This window comes from Cebus imitator, unplaced genomic scaffold, assembly GCF_001604975.1.
Source record: "Cebus imitator isolate Cc_AM_T3 unplaced genomic scaffold, Cebus_imitator-1.0 Scaffold354, whole genome shotgun sequence".
NCBI lineage: Eukaryota > Metazoa > Chordata > Mammalia > Primates > Cebidae > Cebus > Cebus imitator.
Genome location: NW_016107669.1, coordinates 419,769 through 435,171, shown reverse-complemented (window position 1 = coordinate 435,171; position 15,403 = coordinate 419,769). Strand labels below are relative to the sequence as shown.

General features: G+C 38.7%; 1 protein-coding gene across 12 annotated transcripts in view; it reads right to left on the bottom strand.

Annotated features, from left to right (window-relative positions):
* Window positions 1-15,403, bottom strand: part of ST3GAL6 (ST3 beta-galactoside alpha-2,3-sialyltransferase 6) — a 63,855-nt gene that overhangs the window by 21,086 nt on the left and 27,366 nt on the right. For 5 of the 12 annotated variants that reach the window (XM_037730601.1, XM_017506364.2, XM_037730600.1 and 2 more), the window contains 4 exons: window positions 6,500-6,599; window positions 4,123-4,200; window positions 1,867-1,970; window positions 461-524 (listed from right to left, as the gene is read on the bottom strand). In XM_037730601.1, the coding sequence (XP_037586529.1) occupies window positions 461-524; window positions 1,867-1,970; window positions 4,123-4,200; window positions 6,500-6,588 (335 nt within the window). In that variant the 5' untranslated portion in view covers window positions 6,589-6,599. Of the gene's footprint in view, window positions 1-460; window positions 525-1,866; window positions 1,971-3,891; window positions 3,962-4,122; window positions 4,201-4,549; window positions 4,922-5,314; window positions 6,008-6,499; window positions 6,600-11,150; window positions 11,215-12,439; window positions 12,590-15,403 lie in introns of those variants that run through there. The other 7 variants (XM_037730594.1, XM_037730593.1, XM_037730599.1 and 4 more) reach the window with 6 other exon arrangements.

The following is a 15,403-nucleotide window of genomic DNA, read 5'->3' as shown; positions in this document are numbered from 1 at the left end:
AAAAAAAAAAAAAAAAAAAAAAAAAGAAGAGAGTGGCTTCCAATCTAATAATCTCCTTAATAAGTGAAACAGAAAGAATCTTCATCAGCAGTTTGGAGGATGCATGGCAAAGTATGGGAAACAGTTTGTAAAGAGAGGGTGTGAGCTGATTAGCAGGGGGTGCACTAACCCTTAAACAGGAACAACTTAGAAAAGATGAATGTGGGTTTAAAATGTCCTGATTTGGGAGCAGTGCTGATTATCATCAAGACTCTGCAAACTTTTGAGCCAACCAGTTATGCAGCATCTAAATTAATTTTGTAGGTTTTTAAGTGTCAAAGAAATTACTACTAGAAATTGTGGTTGTGCACAAATGCTATGAAATTTTCCTGAGTAAATACATCTTACATCTCTTGGGGTATATATTGAACCAGCTTAGCTGAAGCTAATAGCCAGGCTAGAAGCAAGAAAATAAACTCACTTGTCAAACTCGTCAAAGAGATCACAACTCTGCAGTTTTGAAAGAGCAAGTCGAAAATATTCCGCTAGAAAACAAACAGAGTGTTATGAATGCAAGGATAATCACGCCTTTTTAGTACTTTGTAAACCACTTTACTCCCTGTCCCACAAACCCATTTCCAAGCAGCGTGGCCACATTGATTTATTCTGCGAAAAATTAATGATACAACTACAATTAGCCAGCACTACTCAGTAGGCCCATTCAAAATGGTAAATGTTCCAAAGACACTTTCCAAAACCTACCCCAAAAACAACGCATTTAATCTGAAAAATAATCACAAAAAGTAATTTGAAAGTAATAGCAGATGATTCTGAAATTGACATTAGAATAGAAATAAATAGTAAGTTTAAGCCAATTAAATTCTAAAAATTCTGTGTAAAATATTTTTAAAATACAAAACAAAAAATGCAACTCCAACCCTCACAGCATCAGTTGAATAAGCAAAATCTAACTCATAATGTTGGACTTGTCACCTTGGGCTTTTAGGGTCCCTCAAAAATCTAGAGCTTAATGCTATATGGGGCCAATCAGTTATCAACAAGCAGAAGGGAAGGTGTTTTATCATTGGAAGATGGAATAATTATTTCTCAACTTAACAAAAATAACGGCCAGGCACGGTGGCTCATGCCTGTAATCCCAGCACTTTGGGAGGCCAAGGTGGGCAGATCACGAGGTCAAGAGATCGAGACCATCCTGGCCAACATGGTGAAACCCCGTCTCTACTAAAAATACAAGAATTAGCTGGGCGTATTGGCACCCGCCTGTAGTCCCTGCCACTTGGGAGGCTGAGGCAGGAGAATTGCTTGAACCGGGGAGGCGGAGGTTGCAGTGAGCTGAGGTCTCGCCACTGCATTCCAGCCTGACACGTGGCAATGGAGCAAGACTCTGTCTCTAAATAAATAAATACATGAATAAAAATAAAATAAAGAAAATATCCACTGGTTAAATTAAAAGGCTACTTAAGCGGATAAGAATTGCTGATGAAGTAAAACAAAACAAGTAAAAAGAATTCATGGGAAGCTAGGAAGGAAGTTAACGCTCAGGTTTTCCTGTTAACTCTAAATCAGAATAAAACAAGGCACCAGAACTTACATGGATCACTTACCTGGTGGCACAGCAAATGTAAAAAGTAGTTTCTCAACGACAACAACAAATCTACCCCTTTTACTCTTTGCTTCTCTACTGCCTCAAAAGGAGTGGGAATTTATATTTTAAAATGTAATTCATTTCATTCCATCCCAAAATCATATCCTTTGGAAATCATTAGGAAGCAGAAAGAATAAAAGCCCTTAAAATTATATTAACATGCCATTCTCATCAAACGCCACTCAAATTTAACAGAACCAGGTAAGAATAATACTACTGACCTGATGTTCTCATCCCATAGGGCAAATCAAACTTATCGCTACCATACAAGGAAGCAATCTTTCTAAAATCAGCTGCACACAGAAAAGGGTGAAACTGATGAAACCTGGAAGGAAAGGATAAAGAGTGATTTTGCCAAATACTCACTATCTTTGCAAGTTTTTAAAATCAAAACTAAAAGTAACTATACATATAATTCATATTGTTATACTGCGTATATGAAAATGTATAATTTTTTTAATTTTTAAAAATAAGTTTAAACAGTGCTGAAATATTGCATAGAATGGGGTATGCAATGGAACTACGCAACTGAAAACACTTTACAGCTACTAAAATGAAAATTATGTTACAACTCAGGAAGTAAAAAGAAAACTTAAAAACAAACCAATACCAAGTGCTGACATAATAGCCATATATAGGAAGAAACAAAGTACTATTATAAAAGTACTGATGCTACACTATTTCTAAATTTAAAAGTATCATACATGTGAAGTTGTATCAGCTGTGACAAGTCTGCAGTCACTAAGGCATAAATGACAAAGCTGAAATTCACACCCAAGCCTAATGCTAAGGAAAGATGTTCTCTTTCTAACGCTGAAGATAACAGCTGCAGGTTTCCCAAAAGAGCTTCTCCAAATTGCTGCTGGCTTTTCTGTTTCTGAGAAAGTGGCCTCAAGTACACTCTAGGGGACTGCCCTCAGATAATACTGTCCACATGACAAACACCAATCTACTTGTTACTTACACTATAGACTTACATACCCTGCTAAGTAATCTTGCAGAAATACTTTAATCTTTTCGGGTTTTCTCAGAAAGGAAAAGGTATCTGTTTTTTCAATAAAGTTCTGGAGTACCTTAATTCTAGAGCAGCATTTTAATCTGCAGTCTGCAACCCATATGTGCCTCAGAAAATCAGTTTTGTGAGTCATGATCAGCATCTTTTAAAAAAGCGAATGGAGGCTAGGCGCGATGGCTCACGCCTGTAATCCCAGCACTTTGGGAGGCCGAGGCGGGCGGATCACGAGGTCAAGAGATCAAGGCCATCCTGGCCAACATGGTGAAACTCCATCTTTACTAAAAATACAAAAAATACAAAAAAAATTAGCTAGGCGTGGTGGCATGCACCTGTAGTCCCAGCTACTTGGGAGGCTGATGCAGGAGAATTGATTGAACCCGGGGGGGAAGAGGTTGCAGTGAGCCAAGATCGCACCACTGCACTCCAGCCTGGTGACAGTGAGACTCTGTCTCAAAAAAAAAAAAAAAAAAAAAAAGTGAATACAACAGAACACAGTGTATCTGGAGTAGTAAAGGTAAAAATTACTTTTTTCTTATTACAAATATGTGTTTGCACTAGGTCCCAAATAAAATGTATTTCTTCCTATGAGTCACGGTCAAAAAAGTTTTAAAACACCATTCCAGTTTCAATGAACACACACCCCTGGAAAGGGTACAAGCCGCCATAGCACGCTTAGAATCATATACAAAAAAGTCTTATGTATTTGCAGTTTTCCAGAGAGTTGACTGACTGCAAAGGGATCTGTAGTCCCAAAGAGTTAAAAAAGAGTTAAAAAGGTGCAGTAATAAAATAGGAAAAAAAAAAAATGAATCCTTAATGCTTCATAGAAAAAGTGCTGAACAGATTGTGCCTCTTTTGCACAATTAAACATGCCTAGAACAGACTTTTATTTCTTGTTATCTAGAGTATCTTGACCAGCAATCTGTCAAAGTCAAGGTGAGGAGGAAAAGAACATATGTGAATAGAAAAGTAATGTTTTTACAAAGCCCAAGAGCCACAATACATAATCATTTACATTTTATGTAGACTAATCATTATTTGCATTCTATGTGGTTCAGCAGAAGTTAATACAAGGGAAAATTTCACTCAAAAAGTTTAGCCTAGAGGCAAGGAAGGAGAAGGCACAAACCAATAAGGGTGGAAAATAACATGGGAACAAGGGGGAAAAATAAAACCCTAAGAACAATTCAGTTTTTTGTAATCAAACACAAACAGACCTCTCTAGCCTCACCTGTGTGAAAAGAATACTGGTTTGATTGAATTCCTCAATGCCTTTTCTTAAAATATATGCAGAGCTCTGACTAAAAGCACAAAAAGAGACAGGATATTCAAGCTCTTCCTTAAATATGGGGCACTTTATACTGCTAAGATTTGCATTAAAAAAAAATAAGTGTGGCCAACGATTACAAGCACATTTGGAATATTTCATATGCCACAGGGTTTTTTGGGGGTATATTTTTACCTCAGCAGAGAGGCAAAAGCTGGCTTTGATAAACAAGGCTGGATCTTATTTCTCCGTTTCATTTCCACAGGTGCCACCCTATGAGACAAAAATAGTGTCAGTCAGAAACCAGAACCGGGCACCCCGCCCAAAGGGAAGCAAATGCCCTGGGAACTCATTCATGGCACCCCTGAGAGGTTCCATGGCAGCAAAGAAAAATCCTCCCTGCACTCTTTGAGGTTTGCCAGTACCTTCGCCAAGCCCCGCACACACCTGAGCTTCATGGATATAGGGAAGGGAGGGTGGAAAGGCTGAGGTGATTAGCAACCCGGAAGTGATTCCAAGGGCAGTGATTCAAAGGTCCTTCAGAGAAACAGGATCACGACACTGCAGAAGCCACAAACAGGCTCAGAAGCCAGACTCACCCCAAGGGCACGTGGCTATTTACCTCCTCCTGCCACATCTGCTGACTCACACCAGCAGCAAACACCACACAAACACCTGACCTGAGCAGGATCCACAGACCTTTGCATTGGGATCCGGGGGACTCCACAAATCACATGCTCGAGAGTCATTTCTAAGTGTCCTCTATTCTTGGCATAGGTTAGGCCCTTGTGTGCTCCTGAATGGAGCACTTGTCTCCACAATTTAAAAGGGTATTGTGAAACATGACAGAGCATAACAAGGAACATAAATGAAAGGGGTGGTGGATGGCAGGATCCAGACTTAGCCAGGAAAGAGGAAAACAGCTCAATACAGAAACTGGTTAATGATCATCAATTATGTGAAGAATTAGTATTAAAAAAAAACAATCGATTTTCTTCTATCATCAGCAGGATTCAAAATGAAGGAAATATCCTGAACCCTTCACGGACAGACACAATTTTCCATTTTTGTGGGTACAAAATCCCCATGGTTAGAACTGCTAGGTTTCTGAACTATGAGGCTAGTAAACTCCTTATGCAGAAAACACCTTTTGTGAATAGCACAATGGCAAGGACTCCCTGATTTATACATAAATATGGTGGACCAGCACATGAGACTATAAAAGCTCAATTATGGGATAAAATGGAGTATATTATTTGATTTCTCATTAAATATAGAAAACAAACTGTTTTAGGATATCGTGAAGACAACCTTTGGGTGGCATTTTAAAAGAAAAGCACAATTATCTGTCTTCATTTTTAAAGAAGCAAGTTCACTGCACAAACACCTGTCTGAGCTAACATCCCAAGGTACCTGCTGTGACTACAGTAATGTGTTAGCTTAGGAGTAACATGGTCACTTCACCCTGGATGACAAAAGGCTGTGCTGATTTACATCCTTTTCTTCTTTATCATTTTCCCTGTGAACAACAATAGGATGTGTAGGAAAGCAGCAATCTAGCAAGATTTTTGCTTTCTTTTCTATTTTTGTCTTCCACTACTAAGGGTAGGACAGAGAATGTGGCAAAGGTGTAGGGATAGATCCCTTTGATGTAGCCCTCATTTCGTATATAATCAGACTTCAAAATTCTCTAGCCCGATATTTGGGTCCAAAGCCTAAAACGTTAGGGCCAAAACTACCTTCCTGGCACTGGGTTTTTTCCAGTGGTCATTTGCCTAACGTCCTTCCATGAAAACCATTACAATTAGTTTTCAATCCAGTAGTAATGAAACCAAATGCAGAAGCATCAGCATTTTTTCATCAAGTAAGCCCAAGTTAGAAACATGATTTAAGACACAGTATGAAACACTGGGAAAAAATACTGAGTCTTTGTCAAAGACAGGAAGTTACGCAATTTATTTTAGCATACTTATGTACTACCAACCTGCTTGGGATTTAAAGGCCATCAAAACTCTTTTCCTAGCTAAAGGACTGACAATGAAAAGGGTAAAAACCCTATTACAGAGGCATTCTCTTCAGTAAAACTATCTGTGCCTCTTTTTTATATGTGATATTTCAAGTCAAAGCTATTTCAAAAGATGCACATTATCATCATTCACCAAATATTTTTAAATAAAGGAAACCATTTGTAGTATCTATATTTTATTGATCATCTCCTATGCAAGCATTTTAGGTTCTAAAAATTAAGTAACACTGAGCCCAGTAATTACTCCATTAACTCAAGGAGATGATCTATTGCATAAATAAAAAATGTTTTATGTCCCAAAGACGGTTAACACCATATTCACTGGGAAGTCAAGAGAAAGTAGGTGTTGTCAAAACTTTACATTGTTAGAGATACAATCTATAAGATCCTGGAATGGTAAAACCCCAATTTACAATGGAAAGCAAGAAAATATTCCAAATGTTACAAGGGTAAAAGTTTTTTTAATAGGACCCCTCTACTATAATTTGTGGGTTTGCATGAAAGACAAGGTTGAGAGTTATTTTTAAATAACAAAATTAAACTTACCAATAGACGTTTGTTCCCCATAATATACAATGCAGTACGTAATAGAGGAAGACGGCACTCAGGAAAATGGCCACAAGATACCCTCTCATGGCTGGCTTACCTGAAACACAAGGAACGAGGTCCAAAGCAAAGGCCAGGTTGTTATACAAATGGATTTTCATTTGTAAATAGTGCAAATATAAGCATTATTGGAAAAAATACAGAAAGGGAACTATGGGAAAAAATGAGGTAGGCCTGTAATTTTGTAAATACTAATATGCAAAAAGGTAATGCTTTTCCTGTCTCTCCTCTTATCTGCATAACATGATGTATATTTAGGCCAGTAAACAGTTCGGGGGTCTCAAAGGTAGGGGCTTCCCTACTACTTTCTTATGTTAGGTAAGAAAGAAAAAAATTCCTCCAGAACAAAATTTTACACATCTATTCCATATCCAAAACTTTTTTCACAAACATTAAAAACTTCTATTTTCTCTCTCAGTAGAAAGCGAATAGATGCCTTAAGCTGTGAATAAACATTTCTTCAGTGCTTGTAATGATGTTAAAATGTTATACATTTAATTTTTAAAAGTTCTTTTCCTGATTTTTAAAAACTGAGGAGAAAAGCTACTGAAAAAACATTTCCCACATCCACAATTTTTATAGACTTTTAGATCCACCTATTTGATTTTTCAACATCATAGTACAGATATATTCAACTAATTACTTGCTTGTTTTGTATTGACAATAATGTTCATTACACATTTGTAGACAAAAACCTTGACACAATCCTCTCTAAAACGAAAATGCAAAAAAAGAAAAAAGCCTTTCTAGAATGTATTTTAAAAACCTATAAAACCTGTTTGTTTAGTTTCTTCTTTTGCTTCAAAGGAAAAAAGAAAAAGTTTCCACTGTCTTATGTAATTACAGGTAAAAGACAAATTCAATATATGGTTCCATAACAGACCTGTTTCAATGCATGTGATTTGAAAAAGGTACACTACTTCCCTGCCTCCCTTATCAAGTTTCTAGTTCATCTACACAACTGCGTGTCCCACCCCTTTCACTCCTGCCCACGCCTATTAACCTTAATCATGGCAATGCAGTATAGAACCTGGCAGTCTGGGTGAATAAATTTCCAAGTAATCTGGCATTGCCTTCCTTTTCATGGTAAATACATTCAAATGGAAATCTTAAAATGAACCACTCCCTTGCCTTCATAAGTAGAATATATTAAACATAACTTAAACTTTTCTTGATGATCTGGGGTTAGCTCAACAAATATCATTGTTCTAGGCTTTGCTACACTTGAAGCCTTCTGCAGCTAATGGGTGTGTGGGGCTATTTGCTAAGCAGTCCTAAGCTGGCATGACTATTTGGCTAAGTTGCTTTTCACTCCTTTCTTGCTGTCAGCTGTTGCTTCTCACTGCTATTAATGCAGTCACCACCCCCAAGTGCCACTATTATAAATTAGTTAGAAATGAAAGCTATGTCAGGAGAAAGCAAATAAATAAGCAAGTTAATGAGCAAACTTCAGTTTACACATACTTCTAATTAGGTATACGTAAGCCCTGTGAAGAGTCAACACTGGTTGGAAATCAGAAGACAAGATTCACAGCCTAACTCCACATCCCGTGTGGGAAGCTTCATCAGTCTACCTCTTCTGACCTGAGAGTCCTCACATGTTTACAAGTGAGAACACATCATCTGCCTCTTTGGGTCATTAGACTGTCCTGGAAGGTCGTTGAGCATGGGCCAAAGTAGTGATGAACGTCTTCTTAAATGCTCAAATTAAACATTTAGGGCTCCACTAAGAATAACATCATTTATGCAACGATCCAACAAAGATAAAACTTACCAGTACCGGCAATTTTTTTAATATATATTTATATGTAAGACAGTATATGAAGGTCTAGGGAAAGAAGTCAGTATTTACAATTCAAAATTCCTATATATTCTCCAAAACATACTCTTTGGGCAATTTATGTATTATTCTACAGAACATGGAGGCAGGGGTAAGCAAGACTTTTGTTACTGTTTTGTTGTTTTTCATTCACTAATATGTGGTCTAACTGAAAACAAAGAACTGTGAGAGAATGTTCTTTTTCAAACAATAAAATGAGCCCACTCTTGAACACGGCTACTGCATATTACCACCTGAAAAACATTTAGGAAGTTTAGGCACACTGGTATTTCATGTACAATTCACAGCTTCAGTATTCAAGTTGCAAAGGAGACGGGCCAGCCAGGATATCCTTGTGATAAACATGATTCCTCTGCTTGCTCACAGGAAAATACTTCCACAAATAAACCAATTCTCTCATTATATTCTATAAATGGAAGGACCATTCTGCTTTGAGCAAAAGCATTCCAAGAAAACCCTGTTAGAATTTAAGAGGATATCTGCTTTTAAGAAGGCATGAGGCCCTTTAATATAGCTTTAATTATCAAGACAAGCAGTTTTCAAGATCTTGACATTAAACATGACCAATGCCAGCTTTGTGGCTGCAGATGCTCCTAAAATCAGGGTCCCTAAAACATCTTTACAAAAGTGTGGGTAGAGGATGACAAGGGAGAAAAGGACTCGCTGCCAGAGGACAAATGTTCACATATTCTCCAACTAAGATATGTAGCCCAATGTACAAGCAACCTATATATGCCAGATTAAACTCAATCTTGGCAACAGTTTCGCTTTGCTTTAATGGTAAAAGTATATTTTATTTGTGTGGCTCATTAAAGTTCATAGAAAAACTTTTATATGTCCATACCCCCATTTAAGGCTCAAAATAAGCTTATTAGATGGGTGTGGAGGTATTGTCTTCTTGATGAATGAGGAAAACTGAAGATAAGGTTGAGTCATCTGAGGTCACACAGTTCCATCATTTCTTTCTCAGAGTTCTATTCCCGGTGTCATCCTGTCTCTCAAGATAAAAAGCACAAGGCAACTCTAAAAGAGATAACTCCAATCTGAAACTTCCTGATGGTGTTCCATTGATATCTGGAAGTCTGAAAGGGTAAATTCAGGTATTGGTGAAAGGAGGTGACTCTAGGGCAGGGTCAAGAGCCTGTACCAGGCGGGGACTTGTTAACATGCACACTCCTGAGTCTCTACTTAATCTCAATCTCTGGGGCTCAGGAATGGGCATTTAAATAGCATCCACCAATTTGATTCTTATGCACAGTAAATTTTGAGAATCACTGCTCTAAGACACACAACAGAACCATGGAAGGATTTACTGAAATACAGAGACTGTAACAGATACAGAACCCATAACTAGATGCTTTGTGTTCTTTTTTTTTTAATATCCTAAATGCTTAGCACGTGGTAAATGCTCAGTGAATAACAACTAATTAGAAGCATTAAGATGTACGCATGCTTAGCCTGTGCCAAGGCATGTGATCATTGCTTTTGTGTATTTTCTCATGATATCCTGACAACCACCTTGCAAAAGGAGTAGTAGACTCACAATTCCCATTTTACAGAGGAGGAAACCGACACTCTGGGAGAAACAATGACTTTGTTGAGCTGACAAGTGGCAGAACGAGACTCAAATCTGTCTCTATCAGGCCACAGCTCATGTGTTATACTACCCACCCCTAGATGTGAGCTTTCACAAATGAGCCCGGGCCCCTCCTTTTGCTATCAGACTAAACATTACTCTGTAAGCCATATTAACTCTAGTAACTGATGAAATGGAGATAAAGCTTATAGTACTTTCAATTCAAACTCAGCTGAAATAAAAGCCTGCCCCTCCCAACCATACTGGCATTGTTTATAAAAACAAAACAAACTCTATGGAGAAACACTTGAAAAAATGTCAGGTTTTTTTTAGACTCTCCCAATGCTCTCTCAAACCAAAGGGAGCCTGTTTTTCCAAACAGCTAGAAAAAAAGCATGCTCAGCAATAATTCTGGAAATACTGTTCTACTTAACAAGATTAGGTTAGTGCAAAAGTAACCACAGTTTTTGTCATTTAAGACCAAATTCACAGAAAAACTCTGTGAGTTTCTCCGTCAATATCATGCAACACCAAGGAAGAAAGGCCCTTGGCATTCTCTATTCCTGATGCTGAGTACACACAAACCTCACCTGCCTGGCTCCTCCGTTCCCAGTTCCATCTCAATCTAGAAGCAGGTGCTTTCTAATGCCCATCTGCAAGCCCAGCCACCACCGCAGGCACTGGGACCGATCCTGGCTCACGGAGTCTGAGCAGCCCTTGACTAGCAGCTCAACAGTTTGGGGAGGTTCCCGTGGACCTGGTGGTGTCCCGGCCACCTCATCCACTGGACCTGGGTTCCTGCTGCTGGGTGCTTAAACTATATCATCATTGTCCAATGTCTGCATTCTTTTCTATCCTAGTCACCCCAGCAGCTCAGCAGCCAATTTTTGTTTTTAGTCGTTAGGATCCTAACCTTGTCCCCATCTGCTCTGGCGCGAGGCACCCTTCTGTTCAGTGGCAGACTTCCTAGTCTTTCTACTACTAGGACTCTTCTCACGGCCAATGTGCTGTTGTTCAATAATAATACTCAATAACTTGTATCTTTGTGCAAATAAGAAAAGCACATCTCCCTTCTACGTCCACACAGCCTGTGGGCACCTAACGCCTAGTATCTCAGCAGCGTCTAGATTTCAGACACAACCTCCCTTAAGCAGGTGCCCTTGTTTACGGCTCACCTCCCGACCCTTACCAGGTGGCCCTGCTGACACCTGTGTCCATTCAGGCCCTGGACAGGCCCTCGTCCATCCTGCTCTCTGCCGGGCCTCAGCTGACACTGACATACACTCCAGACTGTAAGGAACATGGCCAACAGATTTCACATCCTGCCTTCCTTCCTTCCTCTTTGTATTTACTACTCAGTTTGTGATTATTATCTGCAGTCATGAGCAAGCCTGTAACAGAACCTCCAGCTCTAGCCATGCATTAATGTCTAGACTTTTTTTGGTTGCCCCTCATAGGTCCCCTAAGCCTAAGCCTCATAGACCCAGCCATCTCCATATAACCTAAGCCTTAATGGAGACATACAGGACTCCACAGCGATGAAAGGAAAGGTCTCAGTCTCAGTCCTCCTTAACTCATTTACTACCTCTCGTTTAGGTTTGGTCCTTATTACTGGTTAGATAATACGAATGTGTGAGGGCAGCTTCATTCATATCCCAAGGATCTCCCACCTCTGGCAGCGATGATCGTGTAAATGATAACACTGTTTATTAACCACTTACTAAATGGCCAGCACATAGAGGGATGAAATCATGGGTATTTTCATCTCCATGCTAGACACGTCTAACACCCAGAGCAGTGGCCAGATTTCAAACTGAGATCTGTCTGATTTCGAAGCCCACACTTTTAAATTATGGTTTATAGAAAACTATAATTACCATACTTTTAACAGTATGAACTGTTAACAGTAATTTAACAATATCTTTTAAAAATAAAACAAGGGGATGATACTCATTAAATGTACGGATTTATCAAGCACACTTCTTTAGAAACATTATAATATGAAAAACTATTAATCCCATAATTAAAGAGAGAAATCTTAAGGAATCAGTAGTCTGGTTAATGGAATTTTCTGCTAGAAGGATGAAGTAATTCTCAATAGGGCATAATTAAAGAAATAAAAAATAGCACATATAGATTTTTCAAGCACACAATATTACACTGAAAAGGCTAAATTTAATCTGAAGTTATAAACTACTGCTATTTAATACAAATTAAGAAAAAACTCTGACACCGCTGAGTAAATTAATAGAAAATCTGATTTATACCCCCTCCAAAGAAACTGAGTTGTGTAACTTCAACAAATTAGATCAAATGTACACACTTTGACTGATTTCCAAGTACGTAACTGTTTTCTTTCTGCATTGCAGAAGGGGAACATTTATAATTAACTTTCCCTCTCCTCCCCCAATTCTTCTGCTAACACGATGATTCGAAGCTGGTTCCTACACGCATATACACACACCCTTCTCCTTCAGCTTGTCAACAAAGCCAGTGCTTTCACCTAGCATCATCCTTAGCACATGTAGACAGATCCTTTCACTTAATTAAAGACCAGTCCACTGCCAAAGCAGATGACCAGATCCTCTCCTGAAAGTGGGGTGTGCTCACTGCAAAGAATATAAAAAGGAGAGAAATGACTTCTCATCAGAATTTTCTTCTTTAATATCACAGCAGGACACATTAAAAATCATTCAGCTCATAGCAACTATATGGGATGCTAAAAATAAATGAACCGGAGTTCCTGTTTTCAAGATCTCTCTCTTCAGACTCAGGTCCATTGCAAATACACAAGTAAGATTTTAGGGACTTCTTTTGTTCCTACTGTTTATTCACACTTTCTTTCCATGCCCATTTATTCTCTTAAAGTAAAAATTGTTCCTGTGTCTTCATATTAACATCCTGCTAATAAGATATCAGCTTCCAAGAACCATTAAATGTTGTTAACAATTGATGACTGTGGCTAATTTTTTTTTTNGCTGTAAACGAACTGAAAATAAAATCCAAAGACATGCCCACTTAGATACAAGGGCATGTGGCATGATGTATGTGATTACGACACCAAGATGACAACAGACATCTATGACATCAGATAATGCATTTTTTTTTTTTTTTTTTAGGAGGAGTCTCGCTCTGTTGCCCAGGCTTAAGTGCAGTGATGTGATCTCAGCTCAATGCAACCTCCACCACCTGGGTTCAAGCTATTCTCCTGCCTCAGCCTACCAAGTAGCTGGATTACAGGTACATGACACCATGCCCGGCTAATTTTTTGTATTTTAATAGAGACAGGGTTTTGCTATGTTGGCCAGGCTGGTCTCAAACTCTTGACCTCAAGTGATCTGTCTACCTCAGCCTCCCAAAGTGCTGGGATTACAGCATGAGCCACTGTGCCCAGCCTGTGGCTAATTTTCAAAATTGGCTTTTATTCTTTTTTTTTTTCCCATATATATATATATATATATATTTTTTTTTTTTTTTTCATTTTTTTGAGACAGGGTCTCACTATACTGTACAGGCTGGTCTGAAACTTCTGAGCTCAAGAAATCCTCCCGTCTCAGCCTCCTGAGTAGCTGGGGATAAAATTTTTACACGGTAAAATTTACCACTTTTAAATGTATAATTTGGTAAGTTAGGTAACAACTGGCCTGGCGCAGTGGCTCACACTGGTAATCCCAGCACTTTGGGAGGCCAAGGAGGGTGGATTACCTCAGGTCAGGAGTTCAAGACCAGCCTGGCCAACGTGGTGAAACATCATTTCTACTTAAAAAAAAAATACAAAAATTAGCTGGGCATGGTGGCACATGCCTGCAATCCCAGCTACTCGGACAGCTGAGGCAGGAGGACTGCCGGAGCCCAGGAGACGGAGGTTGCAGTGAGCCAAGATGGTGCTACTGCACTCCAGCCTGGCCAACAGGGCAAAACTCTGTCTCAAAAAAAACAAGTAACCACCACTGAAGTCATGATTCTAAACACTGTCATCGACTCCAAAAGTTCCTTTGTTCCCGTCTGTAGGCACTTCCTTCCTCCCACTTCCTGGCCCCTAGCAACTTGATCTGCTATCACTATAGTTTTGCTTTTCTAAAATTTCACATAAATGTAATCATATATATTTTATTGCTGACTTCTTTCAATTAACATAATACTTTTTTTAAAAAATGCTCAAGTTGTTGCTTGTACCACGAGTTCATTCCTTTTTATTGCTAAATAGTAACATATTATATGGTCACACCACAATTTATTTATCAGTTTACCAGACAATACACATTTGGTTTCTTTGCAATTTTTGGTTATTGTAAATAAAGCGGCATTAAACATTCAAGTACAACTTCTTGGGTGGATATATGTTTTCATGGGCAATGTAATAAATATGTTTAACTTTACATAAAAAGTTTATCTTGCATTCTGGTACCTCTCTCAGTTATATTGCATGCTGGTGTCAATCTCAGTTTTTAAAAAGCCCTACCTATATCAATTCAGATTATTAATGCTATTGAATAATATGAATCACTGACCGGGGTGGAAGAATCTCTTGATCTATTAATATCAAGCATTTCATAATGTGTATGTACTCGACTTTAGGATATGGAGAACAGAACTCACGGCCTGGTGAAGGAGCTGTTACACTGTTTCAAAATTATTTCCATTATCTGGTATGAGAAGTAAAGCAAACTATTTTACACCTCTGCTATTCAAAGTGTGGTGCCTGGACCAGCAGGACTGGCATCACCTGGGAAGTTGGTAGAACTGCAGAATCTCAGCTCCAGCCTTTGATCCACTAACTCAAGAGGATTTTGGCAAACCCCCATGTGATCTGCGTGTTTCAGAGGCACTGCTGGAGAAGGTCAGAGAAAAAAGGAATTGTATCCAACCAAGAAGATCAGTGCTTCACGAAAAACAGCTTCTGAGGGGAACTGGAAGCTCACTCTAAGTTTTATGCTACATCTTTTAAGTCTTTACAGTGTGACCTTTTAACGTTTTCAATCAACAGAAGCTTCTCTGAAGAAACTAGTCAGATTCCCTTTGAAAATAAGTAGCTTTGAGAAAAATTTCCCTCACCATTCTAGGGAATGTTTGTGGTTTTTGTTTTGTTTTGTTTTGTTTTTGTAAATTTCCCAGACACTGTCCTTCCTCTATTAGTTTCAGTCTTACCCTTCCATCTATTATTAGTGTCAGTATGATATTACTGGTATTTTTGAGAGAAAATACGTAGGATTCCTTCATTCACATTACACCTATAGGACACACACCTCATTCTGCATATCCTTCTGATTCACCTAAGTGCCAAATGAATCACTGCCTACATATTTACAGTATTTCCAGTTACTGCAATTCACAACTTGAACCCAAGAATTACAGATCTTACAGCTGAGAAAACCACAAGATTTGGGGGCACTTAGACATAGTCAGGACTTGCAATATTACAGAAGAG